Source organism: Lemur catta, chromosome 1 (assembly GCF_020740605.2).
Source record: "Lemur catta isolate mLemCat1 chromosome 1, mLemCat1.pri, whole genome shotgun sequence".
In the NCBI taxonomy this organism is placed as follows: Eukaryota; Metazoa; Chordata; class Mammalia; order Primates; family Lemuridae; genus Lemur; species Lemur catta.
This window is the reverse complement of record NC_059128.1, coordinates 163,061,479-163,080,775: the sequence shown is the minus strand read 5'-3', so window position 1 is coordinate 163,080,775 and position 19,297 is coordinate 163,061,479. Positions and strand designations below refer to the sequence as shown.

Sequence of the window (19,297 nt, the reverse complement as noted above, 5' to 3'; positions counted from 1 at the left end):
TTAGAAGTAAGACATTAGATGAGTTTGGTCCCTTTGAAGGACAGTCAGGAGCAGCTTGTTATTGTTCTGTTCAGAAATTTTCTGAGCAAGACATATGATAACTAATTTGAAAAGCTGACAGAGAAGTACTTAAGTTTTTCTTTTTAAAGGTGAAATGAATGGATTAATTTTTAAGGAAGGGAATATAGCAGCAATTGAGGTAACCATCCTCACAGGTATGATGTTTAGGGTTCTATTTTAGGGATAGAATTACTTTTAGAGCCTACATTTTATGAATGGCTTACCTTTTCTTTTTCTTTCTTTCTTTCTTTTCTTTTTTTTGATACCATGTCTCAAAGTCTTTGCTTTAGAACATCTCATTTCATCAAGGGAGAAATCACTAACATCTGAGAAAGGAAGGTGGACGAACTTTTGTTACCCTTCTAATGTACAGATTTTTCCTACTATATTCAGACTATAGAAAACTAATCTACTACCTGAAGGGGTGTCAAGGGCTGATAAATAAAGGATCCTCACCCTTTACCTCAGTGAGTAACCCCATTTTTATTTAAAAACATAAATTTGATATTGATTTTGCTTTTTTTGACTTTCTCACATAGTCACATATATTTAGCTTAGTGTTGTAGGGCTATTTAAAATAACAGTAAAAAAACTATTTCATATTAGAAAGGATTGTACACTTCAACAAACATAGTCAGAAATTGTATTGTCATGGTAGTTTCATTTTATGTATTAATAGAAGGATACACTTTAATGTAAAGGTCTATCGTTAGGCTCTAGTCTTAAAGCCAATTCTACTTTCAGAAAATTGCTTTGGGACTGAGGGTGGTGTGTTCATTGATTCAGCGTAAGTCAATGTTTGGTTTTTTTTTTTTTGAAAAGTCTGTAAAATTAGTTCAGAAGAGTTGATTTATGAGCATGTGGGAAAATATACTTTTCCCAATGATGATAAATCTGAAAATACTTGTTTTTGGTTTGTTCCACACACAAAAATGCTGATTCTGTAAATGTGGAACTTGTGGGGATTTCTTTTTAAAGAGTGAAGTCCTTGTTGGTTGTGAAGAAAAAGTGGTTTATTTAATTGGCTTGGACTATACTCTTTCCTGTTGTATTTTGAGGCAGATAGAATTAGAGCAGGGGTTGAAAAGCTTTCTATAGAGGGCCAGATAGTAAATGTTTTAGGCTTTGTGGGCCATGGTGTCTTAGTTAACACTACTAAACTCTGCTTTTGTGGTCTGAAAACAGCCATAGACAATATGTAAACATCGGTGTGGCTGTGTTCCAATAAAACTTTATTTACCAAACACCTAGATTTGGCCTACCCCTGAATTAGAGTAGTCATTTCAGAACTTTACAGTACAAGATTATTGAGACTTTTGGGGGATCATTTTGAGCCAAGTTTAGGTAAACTACAAAAAAAGTTAATGTAAACTCTAATAGTGTGATTGAAAAGTTGTGAATTTTAGTGCCCACAAGTCAGAAAATTCAAATCATAGTAGTACCTTGGAGGAAGAATTTTTAAGTTGCAACTCTTCTATTTCTAATTTCCATTCCTCTCCCAAACAGAATGAAAACTGAAAAGAGATGGGAGAAACTGGCGAAAGCTAGATGATGTCTGGGGCTCCCATGTTAGCAGTGTATGGTCATCAGAGGCTCGCCCTCCAGTTTCTCCAGAGGGTGCTCCTAGCCATAGAGGAGGGGCTCAACCTTGGACTTGTTGAGGTGAACAGTAGGTTAGGCTGTAACAGAACTTCTCCTCTCTTGCCTGTAATTTGTATAGCAAGTGTGTTTTACAAAACTCCCCACGTCATTTGCTCTTCAGTTTAAGTTCATGAAGTAGCCTCATCTGATTTTGCAAAGAGGAAGCAGAGCCTAGGAGATGTTTCCCAGGTATAAAGGGAAGCTCCAGCTCAGAATTCCTAGGCCAGAGGACCCTGCTACCACTCCTGGAGTGGGTAGAGAATAGAGCACTCACCTAGAAATGTCCTTGCAGTATTGGTCTTTGTAGTCTCTCTGGAAAACTTACTGAATGACCATTTTATGATGTTAATGATAAAATGAGACTATAAATGTAACCAGTCTGAGGTCATGCTGATGCAGGAAACTGAACTCTGAATTGAATGACATTTGACTGTTTTTGTTTAAGTCCACATTTTTTTCCTAAGAATCAAAGAATAAGCAGTCTGAGTAACCCTAGAAATGTCAAGGAGATAAGAGTAGAAATATTTCATGCTGTAAATTTTGTTCAGGCAAGACTAAAATTTTAATGCAGGAGTCACTCCGTGCTTGGCTGCAGTAGATGGTTAGCCCACTGAGCAAGATATACTCTATTCATCAATTTGATGAGCGAGTTTGGCAATGAAAGAATTTTTAAATTACTAATTCTTAGGTATCCATTTATTCATTTCAAGGTATGTCAGATACTGGGCTGGCTCCTGGGATTTCAGCATTGATAATGATTGACAAGCCCCTGCCCTCAGATTTCTGTGGACTGATTTTATGTACCTAATTGATTTTGGTAAAACTACCAATTCTTTTTCAATTGTATTAATACTAGTTTGCATTTATTAATAGAAGCCTGTGCCTTATCCTATAATATCTTACATATATTGTTGCCTTTTTGTTTATAGACCACTCGCTTATATATAATAATACAATAGGTTGTTGCCTGAGTCTTACAACCATCCTTGGAGGGTGGTACAGGGAACCTTATTCGTATTTCACTGTTGAGGGAATTAAGACTCATAGATTGAGATAGGATGACCCTGCTTCCTGATTTGCCTGGGATAGTCCTGGTTTATGCCTCTTGTTCCTCTTGTAATTATCAGTAGCACCCCACTTTCACTCTCAATGTCCTGTCTTGAATGATATATTGTCAGCCTGAGTTTAAAGGATTTGCTCAAGCAAGTGGAGGACTCAGTCCTTCAACTTAGATCTTCGATAATCCCCTTAGCTTTTTCTTGTGTTCTAATAACAGAATGTGGCACTTGGTGTAGATAGAGCAACGTGTTACTGGGGATGAGAAAGTGTGGAGTTACTGATGGCACAGTTAATTAATAAAGTCACATGGCTGGGACCCTGGGGCAGAGGCCTTCGGCAATCCTGTGGTTCCCAGTACAGATTTTTGAGTGCTTACAATTTGCTTGACTTGTGGTTTTGCTGAGGCTTGGGTTTGAATGGAATGGGCTGCTTAGCTGGAGAGTGGACTGTGTCCCAAGCTTAGCCTTTACAATTCTCTGCTAGTCAGCACCTCTGTACACATTTTGAGGATATTGTATGCTAGAGTAGTCTTCTTCAATTTGAGGAAGGGGGACATCTCTTTAACATACATTGTTTCTCAACAGTTGTACACCTCATTTGCTTTGATTGTTAAAGCTCAATGGTCAAAAAACCTTTAGAGATTATCCAGCCTCCAATGAGCAGTGCTTGGTGCTCCTGGCCTCACCACACTGTCAGCACTGGCAAAGCAGAGGAGGCGGAGAGAAACCTCAGGCACCCACTGCCCAGAGGTAGTTGTAAGAGCTATAAGGCCGCTGGGCCACAGCCTTTTGGAGAAGCTCCCGGGGAAGTATAGTCTAATGGCTCTGGCAACTGGCCTCTGTCTCCTTGGGGTATATAACTCACCGTGCTGTGAGTTGAAGCCTACAAAGACAGGGAGGCTCCTTGGGGGAAGGCCCAGCTTAGCAGCTCTGTATCCACAGTATCTAGCACAGTGCTGACATATCATAGGTACTCAATACATGCCTCATTGAGTATTAATAGCATAAACAGGTATTAATCCCAACTCTGTAGCTGGTTACCTGTACCTCCTTGGATGAATCATTTTGTAAAGTAGGAATGGTGATATTATCCACCTCAAGAGATGAGGTGATGATAAAAGTGTACTCCGTCATTCTGTACAGTTGAAAGTCATAAACAATGAGAAAGTTGCCTAGCCCTCTACTACTTAGCTGTGCTCAGAATTTAACTGGGTAGTGTCTAAAATATAGTGGCAGTGTGTTTCACTGACAAACTTGTTCAATAAATTAAGCAATCTAAGAGGTATGCCTCTTTCCATTTTTCCCCTAAGGGACCCAGTCAAATGCAGTGAATTTTGTTTTAAATTCAACAGACATGTGCTGAGTACCTGCTGTGTGCCCAGCCTCGTTCTAGGCACTGGGGATACAACAGTGCATGAGGCAGGCAAGGCCTCTGCTGTATGTGCAGCTTCATTCTGATGCAGATAATCCTGAGAATGCAGGTGTGATATACACTGGGAAGGAAATAAGACAGGGTTATGGGAGACAAGAATGCCTGGGGCGGGGGCAATTTTAAATCAGTGTATAACATTGAGCTGAGAATTGAATAAGGAAAAGAACCAGCCATGTGCACAGCATTTGTGGCAGAGGAACTGGTGAGAACCAAGGTTTTGAAGCAGGAATGAGCTTGGCATGTTCAGAGGAGAGTAGGTATGAGAGAGGATGAGAGTTAGACAGGGGCCAGGTGGTATAAATTGCTGTGGCCTTGGATAAGGAGTTGAAATTTTATTCTAAGGGTGATGGAAGGTTTTAAGCTGGGAAATGAGTAATTTACATTAAATGGGTCTTTTCTTTGCCTGACACCAGGCTGGAAGCTATTGACATAGTCTCAAGAGAGGTGGTGGTGGCTTCCAGTAGGGTGGTAGCAGTAGGGATGGATCCGGGGCAGAGGTAGAGCTGGTGGGTATCACAGAGGGTGATGGGGTGCGGGGGGGATGGTTTGTGAGAGGTGAGTAAGCCAAGATGGATTTCCAGGGTTTGGGATTTGAATAATCTGGTAGATAATGTGATGGTGGTGGCATCTGTTTGCTAAGATGGAGAAGAACAAGTTTGGAGGAGGGAAATAAAGAGTTCGATTTTGGAATAATCTGGGTGGGGGTGGGCGGGAGTGGACAGAGTTACAGACGAAACAAGATTAGCATGAGTTTTCTTAGCTCATATCAACTCATATTGAATGACATCTGAGTCATGAGGGTTCATTATAGTATTTTGTACACTTTTGTATTGTTTGAAAATTTTCATAATAATAAAAAGGAAAAATGTTGGGGAGAAAAAAGTTCTGTGATGGATGTGTGAAGTTTGAAATGGAAACTCAAATAGGCAGTTGGATATATGAGTTTGGAGTTCATTGCTGGGAATAAAAAGTTTAAGCCATGTAGAGAGTAGGGGAAGAGGGCCCAGGACTCAGCCCAGGGGTGTGTTGACACTTAGGGGCTAAGCAGAAGAGCAAGGGCCAGCAAAGGAGATGGAGAAGGAATATCCAGCCAGGCAGGAAGGAAATCAGCAGAGTGTTCTTGAAGCCAGGGGAAAAAGTGTTTCAAAAAGGAGAGAGTGGCCAACCATGCTGAATTTGGCTGAGAGGTCATCATTAAATTTACCAAAATGGGTAACCGGAATTAGGTAACCAGAATGGCCGGCTTTAGTACATTGCTGAGAGTGACAGCCCGACGGGATTATGTTGGAGAGAGTGAGAGATAAGAAAGTAGAGGCAGGACCATATATAACTTTTGAAATGTTTTAATGTGAATGGGAGCAGAGAAGTGGGGTGATAACTGGATTAAGGGAGAGGCTTATTTTGTTTGTTGTGTTTTGAAAGCAGCAAAGCACTCAAGTGCCTGGACTCAAATCTCTGCTTTACCACTTGCTAGCTCTGGCCTACATAGTTTTCTCATATGTAAAATGGGGTAATAGTAATTAATACCTGTCTTCTAGGGTTGTTGTGAAGATTGAATGAATGAGCATTTGTAAACCTGTAAGGCTGTCGTCTATAGGTGTTTGCTGCTGGTGTTGCTGTTCTCTGAAGTGGGAGATCCTAGAGCTCACATGTGTGGTGGAGAGAGGAGGGGAGGGAGTGATGCAGGAAAGAGGATAGTTGCTAGAGCGAAGGCTTGGAAAAACAGAGAGGAGACTGGCCCAGGTGGACAGGTTAGCCTTTGGTAGGAGTAAGGTGAGTTCACTCATCATTCCAGGGTATAGTGTTGACCAGCATAAGCCCCTGAACAAGTAAAATTGTTTGGTTGACAGAGAATTTTGTGGTCTTTTTTGGTCAGTAAATCACCTGAGTAAAGTCAGCTTTTTAAAATCAGATTCCTACACATCAGATTGGTATTTGGCCACCATTTAAGTAATGTCTCTGGGTCTTGGTGTCCTTACATGTAAAATGACATGCTATTCTTGATAGTGACTAAAGTTTTTTTCAATTCTAAAATTCTCTCAGCCAAAACTGCATTTTTGTCTTAGGTTATCTCTAATCCTGCCTTTGTCTGAATTTTTAAGCTAGAAAATGAAGGAATAGGAGTGAACAGGGAAAGGAAAGTTAGCCAGGTTTCCAAAGAAAGACCTATTTCCTGTACAGAGACTTTTGCATCAGCAGTAACATCAAAATATCCTACATAAAACCAGCTTTTAAAATAAGTGTGATTGAATTTCCTTTCAGATGCTGATTGTGTCTAAGCATTAAAATGTGTACTAGTAAAAATTGGCAAATACGTTGTTATTTTATTGAACAGTAGAAGAGTCTAAATGTTATTTTATGGGAAACTTCATTTCCTGCCATGTGTTTTAACTTAGGACATGGCTAGTTGAGGTTTTGGTTGCGAAATCTTTTGATCTATTAAGTATAAGAGCAAATACAAATGTTAAAATATGTAGTTTCTCCATTACGTTTTGCTTATTCAATAAAAGTAATGAAAGATTGGTGTGTAACAAGGCCACAATTATAAATGCTAATTATATGAACTAACTTTGGAATAAAATAAATATTTGGTCTTCAAAAAAATTTTGTTAATGTTTTTAATTCATATTGCTAGAAATATTTATATAGGATACAGTATTTGTATTAAGCAAAAATTTTGCTTAATACAAATAAGAAGGAGGCTTGTCTTTAAAAATCATGAATTGTGCAAGGCATTTTGTGTTCCAGATTATTAGGACAAATAGCAATGGGTATATTACTGTTTGTATTACAGGTTGAATATCTCTAATCCAAAAAGCTTCAGAATCTGAAACTTTTAGAGCACCGACATGATGCTCAAAGGAAAAGCTCATTAGAGCATTTCAGATTTCAGATTTTTGGATGAGAGATACTTAAGTGGTAAGTATAATGCAAATATTCTGATACCAAAAAAAAAATCTAGAATCCAAAAAAACACTTCTGGTCCCAGACATTTCAGATAAGGGATACTTAACCTGTAATACCAATAGACATAATGCATCTGGGAAGATTTTTCATTGTAAATAGTATCTAAATGAAAATATGGCTTAATAAAAATTATAGCTTTCTTTTTCCTCATTGAATTTTATATTTGGACGTTGGGAAATGATTTCATTTCACATAGTCTAGCATTTGATTATGAACATTCTCATGTATTTCAGCTGAAATTCTGCTCCCTTTGCAGTGATTATGAAGGTTGATTTCCCTGCCACCAGGTGACTCTTCTGGATTTGTTAAAACTTGTACATACCTAGTTTTGTTAAGGAATCCAATAGATGCCAGTTAAGCTGTTAGAAATAAAATAATCTTGTTCTTGGCTATGTTTTAACAGATTATAATATTGAAAGAAAATAATGAATGCTTATAAAATAACATTTCTTTTTTGTAAACATAAAAAATGGGAATAATAAAGTAATAGTGAGACCTCTGCTGATTCTTATTACTTGTCTTTGTAATGAGATACTTAGAATGTGTGGCAGGCAGAGGAAGATACCAGTTCTGCTCAAGAAATCTCTGCCCTCTCTGACCTCTTCCACATTATTGAACATGAACCTGGATTTTCTGTATTGTTCCCCCCTCACCCCACACACACTTTTTTTTTTAACAACAAAAAGCTGAATGTCTACCAATCATTGTTCTGGAAACCAGTTTTAAGTGACTTTAAGTTAGAGTTCATTCTGCAAATCCTTACTGAGCTTTAGTGTATGTTGGGCCCTGTGCTTGATCTAGGGAGTTGATTCAGATCTACATTCTATCCAGTAGCTGACCACAGGAGGCTATGGTCCATGTGGTGGAAAGACATGTTTATGAGTATCTGTAATTTACATGCTAAATATGATATGGTATGTGCCAAATATGATAAGAAAGGCAATATTACATTAGTTCAGTTGAGAGGATAGACAGAAGAGGGAAGACTGCAGGCAGGGGGAGTATTTGAACAGGGCCTAAGGGTGAGCAGGAGGTCGGAAGACAGAACTGAGAGAGCGTGGGGCATGCTGAAGGACTTAGGCAGAGTTTTGGGAGGTGGGCAGGTGTTAGGTACCTTTGAGGACCAGCAGGTTGTCCAATTTGTCTGGCAAACCACTACCTCACAAGCAGGAGCTTGAGCTGATATGAATTAAATAGGCCTTTTAGCAATTTTTTTATAGTTGAGTGGTAGAGAGCCCTTGAAAGCTTTTGAGCTGGGAATAACTCAGTGAAATTGGAACATAAGAGTATTTGCCTCTTGGCTGCTTTACAAGACACAAGAAGGAGGCCAAGGTAGTAGTTTAAGTGAGAAGAAAGAAATTCTCGACTTAGGATGGTGGCAGGTGGGCAAGGGAATGGAAAGACATTAACTGAATTCATGGAATGTGGCTGTGTTAGGGACAAAATGCCAAAAAAGTCAAGAGTGTGTATGTTTGTATATCAACAGAAATATAGTTGACTGTATTGAGTCCAAGAATTGAAATTCTGGTGCTAGAAAGAAGCTCGTTTTGCAGGGCTCTGTGAGGATGGGGCAGCCTTCTCCATCTCTGCATCCCGAGTGCCCCAGTTTCAGGCACTATGCTTAAGAAATCTGGAAGGAAGGAATGTGGTGGATTGAGTTGTATGCATAAGTGACTTTACTATTGGGACTCAACTGTCAGATGATTAAGGGCCTACCCAACCTGGATTTGAATCCTGACTTGGCAGTTCCTAGCTAGGAGACCTTGAGCAAGTTCTACAAGATGGAAGATAGCAAAACTATCTTTTGGGATATAATATGGTTACTTATATCAACAGAATGAATTAGTACACATAAAATGTTTAACCTAACATCTGGTATATACATGAGATAAGTACTCCTCAGGCATTAACTGTTTTTACTTATGGGGAGAATAGATGTGAGCCTGTGATTGGCAGAAAAGTAATGATGAATTGTCACTGGGTGTTGGGAGCAGTAGCCTGTGAGACCTTGAGGTCCTGAATCTAGAGGTGGGAGTGGGAGTAGGAGTGGGGCAGTTTAGGGAAAGCTCCCACTGAGGAAGTGGGAGAAGGAGTGGTAAAGGAGAAAAGGACCAGGTTGGAGACACAGGAGGGGACCTGAAGAGTTCAATGTTGGCTATCCCAGGCAAGGAGACTGCTTCAGCGTGGAAAAGTACCAAATTCAGAGAGATCAGGGAGTATGAGAACTGAGACTAGACGTTAAAGTTTGGTTGTTCAGGAAGACATTGACCAACCTTGGAAGAGAAGTTATAGGAGAGCAGAAGCCAGGATCCCTGTGGTTAAGGAGAGCATCAAGGAAAAAGGGAAGGTTCTGCAGGCTAAGGAAGAGCTGATCCTCTCAGTGGAGGAAGGGATGAAAGGCAAGATTTCTAAAATACGTTCTTTTCTTTTTTGTTTTTTTTTTCATCTCCATCTCTTGCATGGAAATAAAATATCTTAAAGACAGTATAGCTTTGAAATTTGCACTAGCACAATAATTGATAGGGTAGGGTGTACCTGTGGTACCCGCCCACCACTCTGCACAGCTCTTTGTTGTTGTCCATGTGAGCAGTCCTCCTGGGGTGCACTTAAGCCTGTAAGGTGCTATGTAGCAGCATTGGTGTAGTGGCATATATATTAAAAAAATGAATAAAGTATAATACATAATGTAAAACAAATACTAATAAATTAGTTCTAATTAATGCAATAAAATACCAGTTATGTGTTGCTTAATGACCGGGATATGTTTTGAGAAATGCGTTGTTGAGCAGTGTCATTGTATGAACATTGTGGAGTGTACTTACATAAACCTAGATGGTATAGCCTACTACACACTTAGGCTATATGGTGTAGCCTATTGCTCCTAGGCTACAAACCTGCACAGCATGTTACTGTCTGAATACTATAGGGAACTGTAACACAATAATAAGTATTTGTGTACCTAAACAGAAAAGGTACAGTAAAAATACAGTATTATAATCTCATGAGACCACCATCGTGTATGCGGCCCATTGTTCACTGAATAAGTTATGTGACCATGACTGTACATTATAACCAACACTTAATGAGTTCTGTAGGCCAGCAGTGTTACAAGTGCATTTGCATATATTATCTCATTTAATCCTCCCAGCAACCCCATAAGGTATAGGTGTTCTCATTTTATAGCTGGGGGTGCCTAGGTAACTTGCTAGAGTCACATGGCTGATAATGGTGGAGCCAGGATTAAATACCAGCCGGTTCAGCTGCAGAGCCCATGCTGTCAACAGCCATATTCTGCTACTTCCTTTATTTTGTTGCTGAATTGCTTAGGCTGAGCAGATGCCGTTAGATGTCATGTCTAATGAAACAGGAAGGTACTGAAGAGAGGAAAATTGAACATGAAGGAAGGGGCTGGTGGTTGCTGATGGAGCAGTGTTTCAGAGGATCAAGAGCACAGGCAGAGAGGTCAGTAATGGAAACATCACACCACTTGCTCTATGGGAGAGGAAGAGAGGATTGGCAAAAATACAGAGAAGGAAAAAGGCAAGAGATTTTGCAGGAGAGATGGAAAGGTAGACAGATCTAGGAGATATTTTGAGGTGGTGAGGGAGGCCACTGTCCATCATGAGAATTTTTCAGCGGATTTTTAAAAATGTTCTCCCACTGATAGTTTAATTAGACCCAGTAGTCCTATTGGAGAAAAGGGCCTGAATGAGCTAGCATTAGGGTGGGACATTCTTCGACCTTGACAGATTTCCAAGGCACTGTTTGGTGGAACCTTGAAGGTAACAGCCTCCAAGGAGAGGGCTGTATTTTGGTCAGCTGCTACTGAGTTGATTTGCTGCCACAAGTGGAACAAAAGTAGGAGATTGAGGAAAGAGTCATGTTGTCTTTTTTCCCCCTACTTGTGAAGATGTCCCAGGTTTAGGGGAGGAAGGGAAACACAAAGCAGAAGAAAGAATGAATGAAGGAAATAGGGACATTTTGAATTTGAGGGGTGCTGAAGCATGGATGACACTTACCTGAATAGCCCCTGCATCAGACCTATTCAGGGCTTTCCAAAAATCAGAGATGTCATTTAGAATAGTGCTTCTCAAACAGTCTGTAGGGAAGGGCTCTTGTTGTTTTAAGGTTGTAAACTGTATTTTGTAAAATATTGTATGATACAAAATGAATTAGAAAAAAATGAATTAAAAAAACCAAAGAAATAAAGAGTACAAACCCAGTTTGTTTTCTAATACTAGATTCAAAAGACACACAATTACTCTGTAAAATTGCTAAAAAAGTTTCTAAGTGCTTACTTTTAATTTCTGCAATTAGCTTGTGATGGACCCCTTACGCATTCAGAAGCAACAGGGACCCTCACTGGTGGAGACTGTGGATGCCATGCAGGGTTGTTTGCAAGATTCCCATTCCCTGAGCTCTTCCCAGAGTGCCTAGCCCAGTGCATGGCACATGATACTCATCAAATAAATGCTTGTTAAGTGGTCCCTTTAAGAGAGAATTTTTGTGTGCAGAATAAAATTAAATTAGTATGATAGGAAGTCTCTCAAAACAATGTTAATTAAAATTTGTTCACCTGGTGGTAGGCAAAGCCAAAGCAAAGTGTACTTTAGCTTGTTTGGCAGTTTTCAAAAACTGCATCTTAGTAGGTTTCAGAAAACGTTAGTTCCCAGAAATCCACCATTTGTCCCTTGCATCACGTATGTACTAACATCAGCCACTGTTCATCGTTTGGTTTTAGATTGTGTCAGCAGCTAAGGTGTGCGCGGCTGCCAATGAGTCACCGTCAGTGAAGAGCCTCCACTTGCTTGTGGCTGATCAAGACTTTTCTTTTAAAGCTGGCCAGTGGTAAGTGGGTTTTCTTTTTTCCAAGTGCGTACATTCAGGAAGGTGCCATTAGATAGAAAGGATTATTTTTTCTTCTGGAAAGGACTTCTGTGGCTAGCCATTCCCCCAAGGGAGAGGAATTCTACATCATTTCCATTCAGGATGAGCCTTTTTTGGCATGGAGAATCTGATTCCTTTCCTGGCCTGAGAGCTTGCTTCAGTTTTGAGCCCACAGCTTCCTCAGTTATATATGAAAATTGCTGTCTTGCATTTTCCAGATTCAAACAAAGCAGCTAGTTCTAGTCCATGGAACAAACAGCACTGATAATTACATTCTGCAGGAATGGCTGCTAACAGAATGCACTGCAGTAATCTAATCTGCTTGAGTTATGTGTTGCTGGATATTCATACATTTTTACAAATTAGTCTTATGTCCAGTGCAGAGTAAACAAAGCAGCCTGCAAAGGAGAGTAACCAGTGATGTCACCACAGAGCTGACCACTCTTGACTGGATTCTTATGTCCCTCATTCCTTGTCTGGGTTGAGTTTAAATATTTTGCTTAATTTATTAGGATTTCCCAGTTAGGCCCAGCCCACACACACAGAAATCGTAAGTGTGTCCCATTTGACTCTGAGGACTAATCAGTATGCTGATAGGATAACAGCCCAGCTGTCCCTCTGTTCCTCAGATGGCCTTGCTGAGCTGCAATTCAAGTTGAATTGAAAAGAAAGCAACTTGAATTTCCCTAGGAAAGGTGTGTTTGGGTGTGTGTGTCCTTTATTTAAATAAAGCATTCATTTCTAAATGAATTTCTGGCATGTCAGTCTTGATAGTATGTCTTAGGAGTCACTTGACTAATTTTGGCAGTCCATCTGGAAATGTGGTTTTGTTAAAAGGAGGATGTGTGATAATAGCAAGTGTGATAATAGCAAGAGTTAGCAGTCTTGTGTTAATAGTTTGCCTTTGAATTTAGAACTAGAAAACAAGATGCTGATTGCAATAATTTGCGTTCGTGAAGCAATTTACTGTAATCTTTGCACATGTTCGATGATACATATTAAATGCATTTTGGCTGTTTTAGGGGGTGGGCAACATATTTACCCTTCAGAAGTGATTTAGCAGTTATTACATTGAAAGTGGAAACTTTAATTGCAATGATCTGTTTTTCCATATTTCCCTTCTGTGGAAGTGTTTTGGTCCTGTGCACAGCATTGTCTTTGTGCCTTCAACTCTGAATTTTGCCAAGACTGAGACCCTAGTCTCCTGGTGTTACAGTGCTGCCACTGTGGTGTGCCTGCAAGTATATTAGCACTTGCAAATTGCAGTTACCTGAGAAGAAAAATGTCATTATTCCCTAGTAATATAGGGGTAGAAATGGAGTCCCATTGTGATTCTCAAGATAAGATTATTCGAGGCTTATGTATGTTACCCCAGTGAGTGGATTTGATCATTTCCCTAACTTTGGGCCTAGTTTTAATATGTGCCCGACACACTCCTGCTTTAGAGGGCAGATTTGTGGGGTGATTATCACTGGCTGGTTAGCGGTGACCCTTTCCCTGCCAGGTGTCAATCAGCATTCATTCTTGTTGCCTGGGCCCTCCCCTTTTAAAAGATGGCACCCTTACCATTGACTTATTGTATGGCTCCAGGGTTTGTGAGTTCCTTTTGATATTTGACCTTACGGTTACAGAATGGTCATTTTGCTTAGATTGGCAGTGTCTATCACTTTTGTGCTATTGCTAGGATGGCTTTGTGCTCCCGGCTCTCTCAGATCATCAGCTCAGTAGTATCTCCATGTGGCACTTTGGAGAAGAGGGCAAGGATTAGGGAGAGCGAGTTGGGGTATGGCTGCCGTGCATTTTGTGTAGTTAGGATTATCAGAGTGGAGAGCTATTGGAGATAGAGGATCACTGTTGGGCTCATCTTTGGGGTAAGAGATTGGACCACACTCCCACATCTCTGCGTTCTTGACTGGTGGCCTCCTCTGACGCCTACCAAACTCTGAGGATGGGGTTACAGGCCCAACTCTAAATAAATGAATAATAAATAAATAAATGAACAGATGCTCTCTGACTAGCTGGAGCTTTGGCCACAGGTCCCCACGTAGATAGATACTTTCAGCATAGACCAGATATAGGTCATAGGAGGCTCTTTTTGTCCTGCACTATGTAATTATTGGGCCCTCCAGAGGGAACTGGTTCCTGTACTGGGAAACCAGCTCCAAGAACCCTAGCAATCCAATCCAGGAAGAAAGGCCAAAAGAGGAAACCACCTCAAAACATTTCTCACATGAGCAGTGCTAAAACCTTTGTGCTCTGAGGTCTGCCAGTAGGCCTGCTGCTTGCTTAGCAACTCTTTGGTGAGTCCTGCCTTTGACCAGAATTCCTCCTCCTGGGGGTAGAAAGATTAGCATTCCCTCTTGGGACTGGAGCATGTCACCAACAGTTCGCATGCAATGTGCTGCTGCCCTCAGTTTCCAGATTCACACTTCGCTGTGGCACTCGCTGCCTGCCTCCTGCAATGGCTGTGCTGCTGTGGGCGGGACCCCTCCCCAGAGGGAGGCCATGTCCCCCTCGTGCTCTGGAGACTGCCCAGCTCATGTGCTTCCTTTCTACCTGCTAGCTCTGTGATGTGGGCAGTTGCCGTATTACTCTGGGCTTCAGTTTTCATAGCTTTAAAGAGGGAACAATAGTATTCCTGTGTTTTGGGATATTTAATGTGTTTAACACAATGCCTAATGTTAACTTCCTTTTGTTCATTTGTTTTTACTTTTTGGTATTGCTAGTAAGTATTTCACTCAGTCATTTAGATCATCTGTGCTGGTGAGGTCCAAGGGATAGATTCCAACTGTTAGCCCCTTGGTCAGTTTGCCTGCAGTGAAGCTGTTGGTTGGAGGAGTGGCAGTCCCGGTTAAGAGTAGATGGGTGCATGTCGCCACCACAACACTGCTCATGCCCTGGTCAGTCCTCAGTCCACATTTGGCTGTGCATAGGGTGCCGCCTGAGGGGAAGCAAGTCCAAAGCATTTCTGCAGAGAGAAAAGGAATTCTTGGTCCTTGTGTGTCTCTGACTTTCTACAGGATAAGTTTTTATGCTAGAAAGAACTTTGGGCTCTATTGAAAGAAGGTGGACACCAAAAAGAAACAGATTAGAGGAGCAAGATTAGAGAAATAAAACTTTATCCTTACCCTTGAGCAGGGCTGCTGCATTGTAGACATTATATGACCTATACCACTGTGTGCAGCAGCCCTGACTTATAGGACCACACATAGAAAGTATTTGCATTCCTTGGCATCTTTTCAGACTATATCCTCCTCCATTGCTTATCTGGTAAGCACTCTGTCTCTTTAGACTCAGTTTAAGGGACATCTCCTCTGTGAAGTCTTTCTTAATTCCTCTACTCTTGGTAGAATTGACTCTTCCCTTCTTGCCCTGCCTTCCCCCATTCTAAGCAGATTTATCATAGCCCATTTCATTGTATTTACTTGTTAATTTTCCTCCTTGTTGAGTGGGTTTATTGAGGGCAGGAACATACATGTAGCTTTGTACCTCCAGCAAATACAGCAGTGCCATACATGGTAGACAAGTGCTCTCTGTAGTGTTTGCACAAGTGAATGAGGGAGGAGCTCTGAATAATGTGGCCAAAGACTGAGGAGTTTTGGGATCTCATAATATAACATTGTCATTCGGCCATGGTTTGCATGGCCACTGTGTGCTGGGCACTGAGGCTGCCTCTATGGGCAGACATGGCTGCCTGGTGTGTCAAGGCACATGTGGCCATGTTGCCTCACTGTACATCTAGGCCCCTCCTCTCAGTTGTGCGTATGCTCACTTATCTGGGTGCAGTGGGTGTCTCAACTTGTGGCTCCAAGAGTGCCGGTCCTGCACAGGGCATTTTTAAAGATACATGCTTAAAGCTTAATTTGTTCTTGGACAGATGTATTGTGAAATATGTTTTGTGTGTATTTCCTTAAACCCATTCCAACAGGGTTTTTATATAGTTTGAATTCTTCTGTATCATTTAATGAAGGAGTTCTTTTTTTCCAAAGGTAGCTTGCCAGAGTTACTAGAAAAGAGTTCCCTTTTGCTCACCCGAAAGAAAGGTTTTTATCAGCATTGAGCAGCAGAGGGCGATGTAACTCAGGAGATGAAGTAGCAGAAGTAGCTCATTTATTTTTTTAAACATGGAAATAGTAGACATTTTGTATACCTCCTCTCTGAGAGCATATAGAAGCTGTTGTAATAAATGCTAATGATAGGCTTTTAAATGAAAGGAAATTTAAAGTATTCATGGAAAAGAGTCAAGTGAAAGTAGACTAGTGACCTTTTTTGGAGCACTTCCAATCCAGAACTGATTTTTTAAGACTGTTATAAGTGGCTGGATATTTAAGGCCGCAGATTAGAGGAGAATATCTTTTAAGGTCATAGATCACATCAGTAGAGAACATCTTAGGCTTTTCATACAAGCTTGCATGTAGGAAAACAGCTTGGAAAAGATGATACTTTTTGCTCTTTGATGGCTAACACCTGGACTGGATGTTTACATTTCTTAGGCATGGGGATGATTTTTGTGGTCCCAGGTTCTAATAAATCTTATTATTATGTGACTAGGTTTGTTGTAATTTCTAGAATCTCCACTAAAAAAGGGTTTCTGTAGCATGGAATTATTGAAAGCTTGAAACTCATAAGAGTTCTAGACTATAGGAGTGTCATTAGAAGAAAAGAAGAAAACAGAAAACTTTTGGCACCCAGAGGCTACATCAGCCCATTTAATTCTGGCAAATGACAGTGAGAGTGTTTTTGTTGGTTTTTCTGTTGCCCTTTTTTTTTACACTTTAAAAAAAGTATATTGAGATAAAATTCACATATAAAATTTATACATTTAAAATGTACAATTCAGTGGTATTTAGCATATTCACAGAGTTTTGTGGCCATTAGCACAATCAAATTTTAGAACATTTTTATCATCCCCAAAAGAAGCCCTGTACTGATTACTCCCCATCCTCCTGTCCCCTTAGACAACCACTTTCCATCTCTATGGATTTGTCTATTCTAGACATTTCATATCAATGGAATCATATCATACTGTATGTGATCTTTTTGTGACTGGCTTCTTTCATTTAACATGATTTTTCAAGGTTCATCCATGTTGTAGTATGTATCAATACTTCATTCCATTGTATGGATATACCACATTTTGTTCATATACTTATCAGTTAATAGACTATCAGATTGTTTCCACTTTGCGGCTATTATGAATAATGCTGCTCTGAACATTTGTGTACAAGTTTTTGAGTGGATGTATACTTTTATTTCTCTTGGGTATAAACCTAGGTGTGCAATTGTTCATATGGTAACTCTGTTTAGCATTTTCTGGCACCACAAACCTGTTTTCTTTTCTTTTCTTTTCTTTTCTTTCTTTTTTTTTGAGACAGAGTCTCACTTTGTTGCCCGGGCTAGAGTGAGTGCCATGGTGTTAGCCTAGCTCACAGCAACCTTAAACTCCTGGGCTCAAGCAATCCTCCTGCTTCAGCCTCCCGAGTAGCTGGGACTACAGGCATGTGCCACCATGCCCGGCTAATTTTTTCTATATATATTTTTAGCTGCCGATATAATTTCTTTCTATTTTTAGTAGAGGCAAGGTCTTGCTTTTGCTCAGGCTGGCCTCAAACTCCTGAGCTCAAACGATCCGCCCGCCTCGGCCTCCCAGAGTGCTAGGATTACAGGCGTGAGCCATCGCGCCCTGCCCACAAACGTGTTTTCAATAGTGACTGTACCATTTCACATTCCCACCTGCAATATATGAAGGTTCCACTTTCTCCAGATCCTCACTAACACTTGCTATTGTTAGTCTTTTTGACTGTAGACATCCTAGTGAGTGTGAAGTGGTAGCTCATTGTTTTATGTTCCATAATGACCTATGAACATGGGACATCTTTCCATGATGCTCTATGATGTTGAACATCTTTTCATGTGCTTATTAGCTATTTATATATCTTAATATTTCAAAGATATATTACAATCTTTTGCCTATTTTTTATTTCGATTGTCTTTTTATTACTGAATTGTAAGAGTTCTTTATATAATGTGAGTACAAGTCCCTTAGCAGATACATTGTTTGAAAATATTTTTTCCCATTCCGTGTGTTGTCTTCTAACTTTCTTAGTGATACCATTTATAGATACAAAGTTTTTAATTTTGATCAAATCTGGTTTCTCTGTTTTTTCTTTGACCATTGTGGTTTGGAATGATATCTAAGAAACCACTACCATCAACATTTACTCCTGTGTTTTATCCTAAGAGTTTATAATTTTATCTCTTACATTTAAGCCTATGCTCCATTTTGACTTAATTTTTGCATGTAGCATGAGGTAGAGGGCCAACTTCATTGTTTTGCATGTGGAAATTCAGTTCTCCCAGGACCATTGTTGAATAGACTATTCTTTTGCCATTGAATTGTCTTGGCACCCTTGTCAAAAATCAATTGACCATAAATTTAAGAGTTTATTTTGGGACTTGCAATTCTTTTCCATTGATGTGCCACAATATCTTCATTACTGTAGCTTTGTATGTAGTACCGTTTGAAATCAGGAGATGTGAGTTCTCCAAATGTATTCTGCTTTTTCAAGATTGTTCTGATGATTCTGGGTTCCTTGAATTTCCATATGAATTTTATGGTCAACTTGTCAATTTATGCAAAGAAACTACCTGGGATTTTAGTAGGTATTACTTTGAATTTGTAGATCAATTTGGGAAGTATTGCCATCTTAACAATATTAAGTCTTCCACTCCATGAACGTGGGACATCTTTCCATTTATTTAGATCTTTACTTTTTTTCAACAGTGTTTATAGTTTTCAGTATACAAGGCTTATACTTCTTTTGTTAAATTTATTCCCAATTATTTTATCCTTTTATAAGGTATTATAAATGGAATTGTTTTTCTAAATTTCACATTTGGATTGTTCTTTGCTGGTGTATAGAAATAGTTGATTTTTGTATATTCATCTTGTATCCTGAAACCTTATCTGAATTTGTTTATTAGTTCTAATATGTTTTTAGTGAGTTCTTTAGGATTTTCTATATATGAGAGCATGCCGCCTGCAACTTCCACCTCTCCAATCTGGATGCCTTTTATTTCATTTTCTTGCTTACTTGCCTTGGCTAGAACGTCTAGTACAATGTTGAGTAGAGGTGGTGGGAATAGACATCCTTGTCTTGTTACTGTTCTTAGGTGGGGAAACTTTCATCCTCTTACCATTAAGGATGATGCTAGTGTGGATCTTTTGTAGATGCTGTTTATCAGGCTGAGG

The 19,297-nt window shown here is 39.8% G+C and overlaps 1 protein-coding gene across 3 annotated transcripts in view; it reads left to right on the top strand.

Moving 5' to 3' along the window:
* Positions 1 to 19,297, top strand: part of OXNAD1 (oxidoreductase NAD binding domain containing 1) — a 33,120-nt gene that overhangs the window by 2,302 nt on the left and 11,521 nt on the right. For 2 of the 3 annotated variants that reach the window (XM_045538285.1, XM_045538270.1), the window contains exon 4: positions 11,900 to 12,006. In XM_045538285.1, the coding sequence (XP_045394241.1) occupies positions 11,900 to 12,006 (107 nt within the window). Of the gene's footprint in view, positions 1 to 338; positions 528 to 11,899; positions 12,007 to 19,297 lie in introns of all 3 variants that reach the window. The other variant, XM_045538278.1, reaches the window with a different exon arrangement.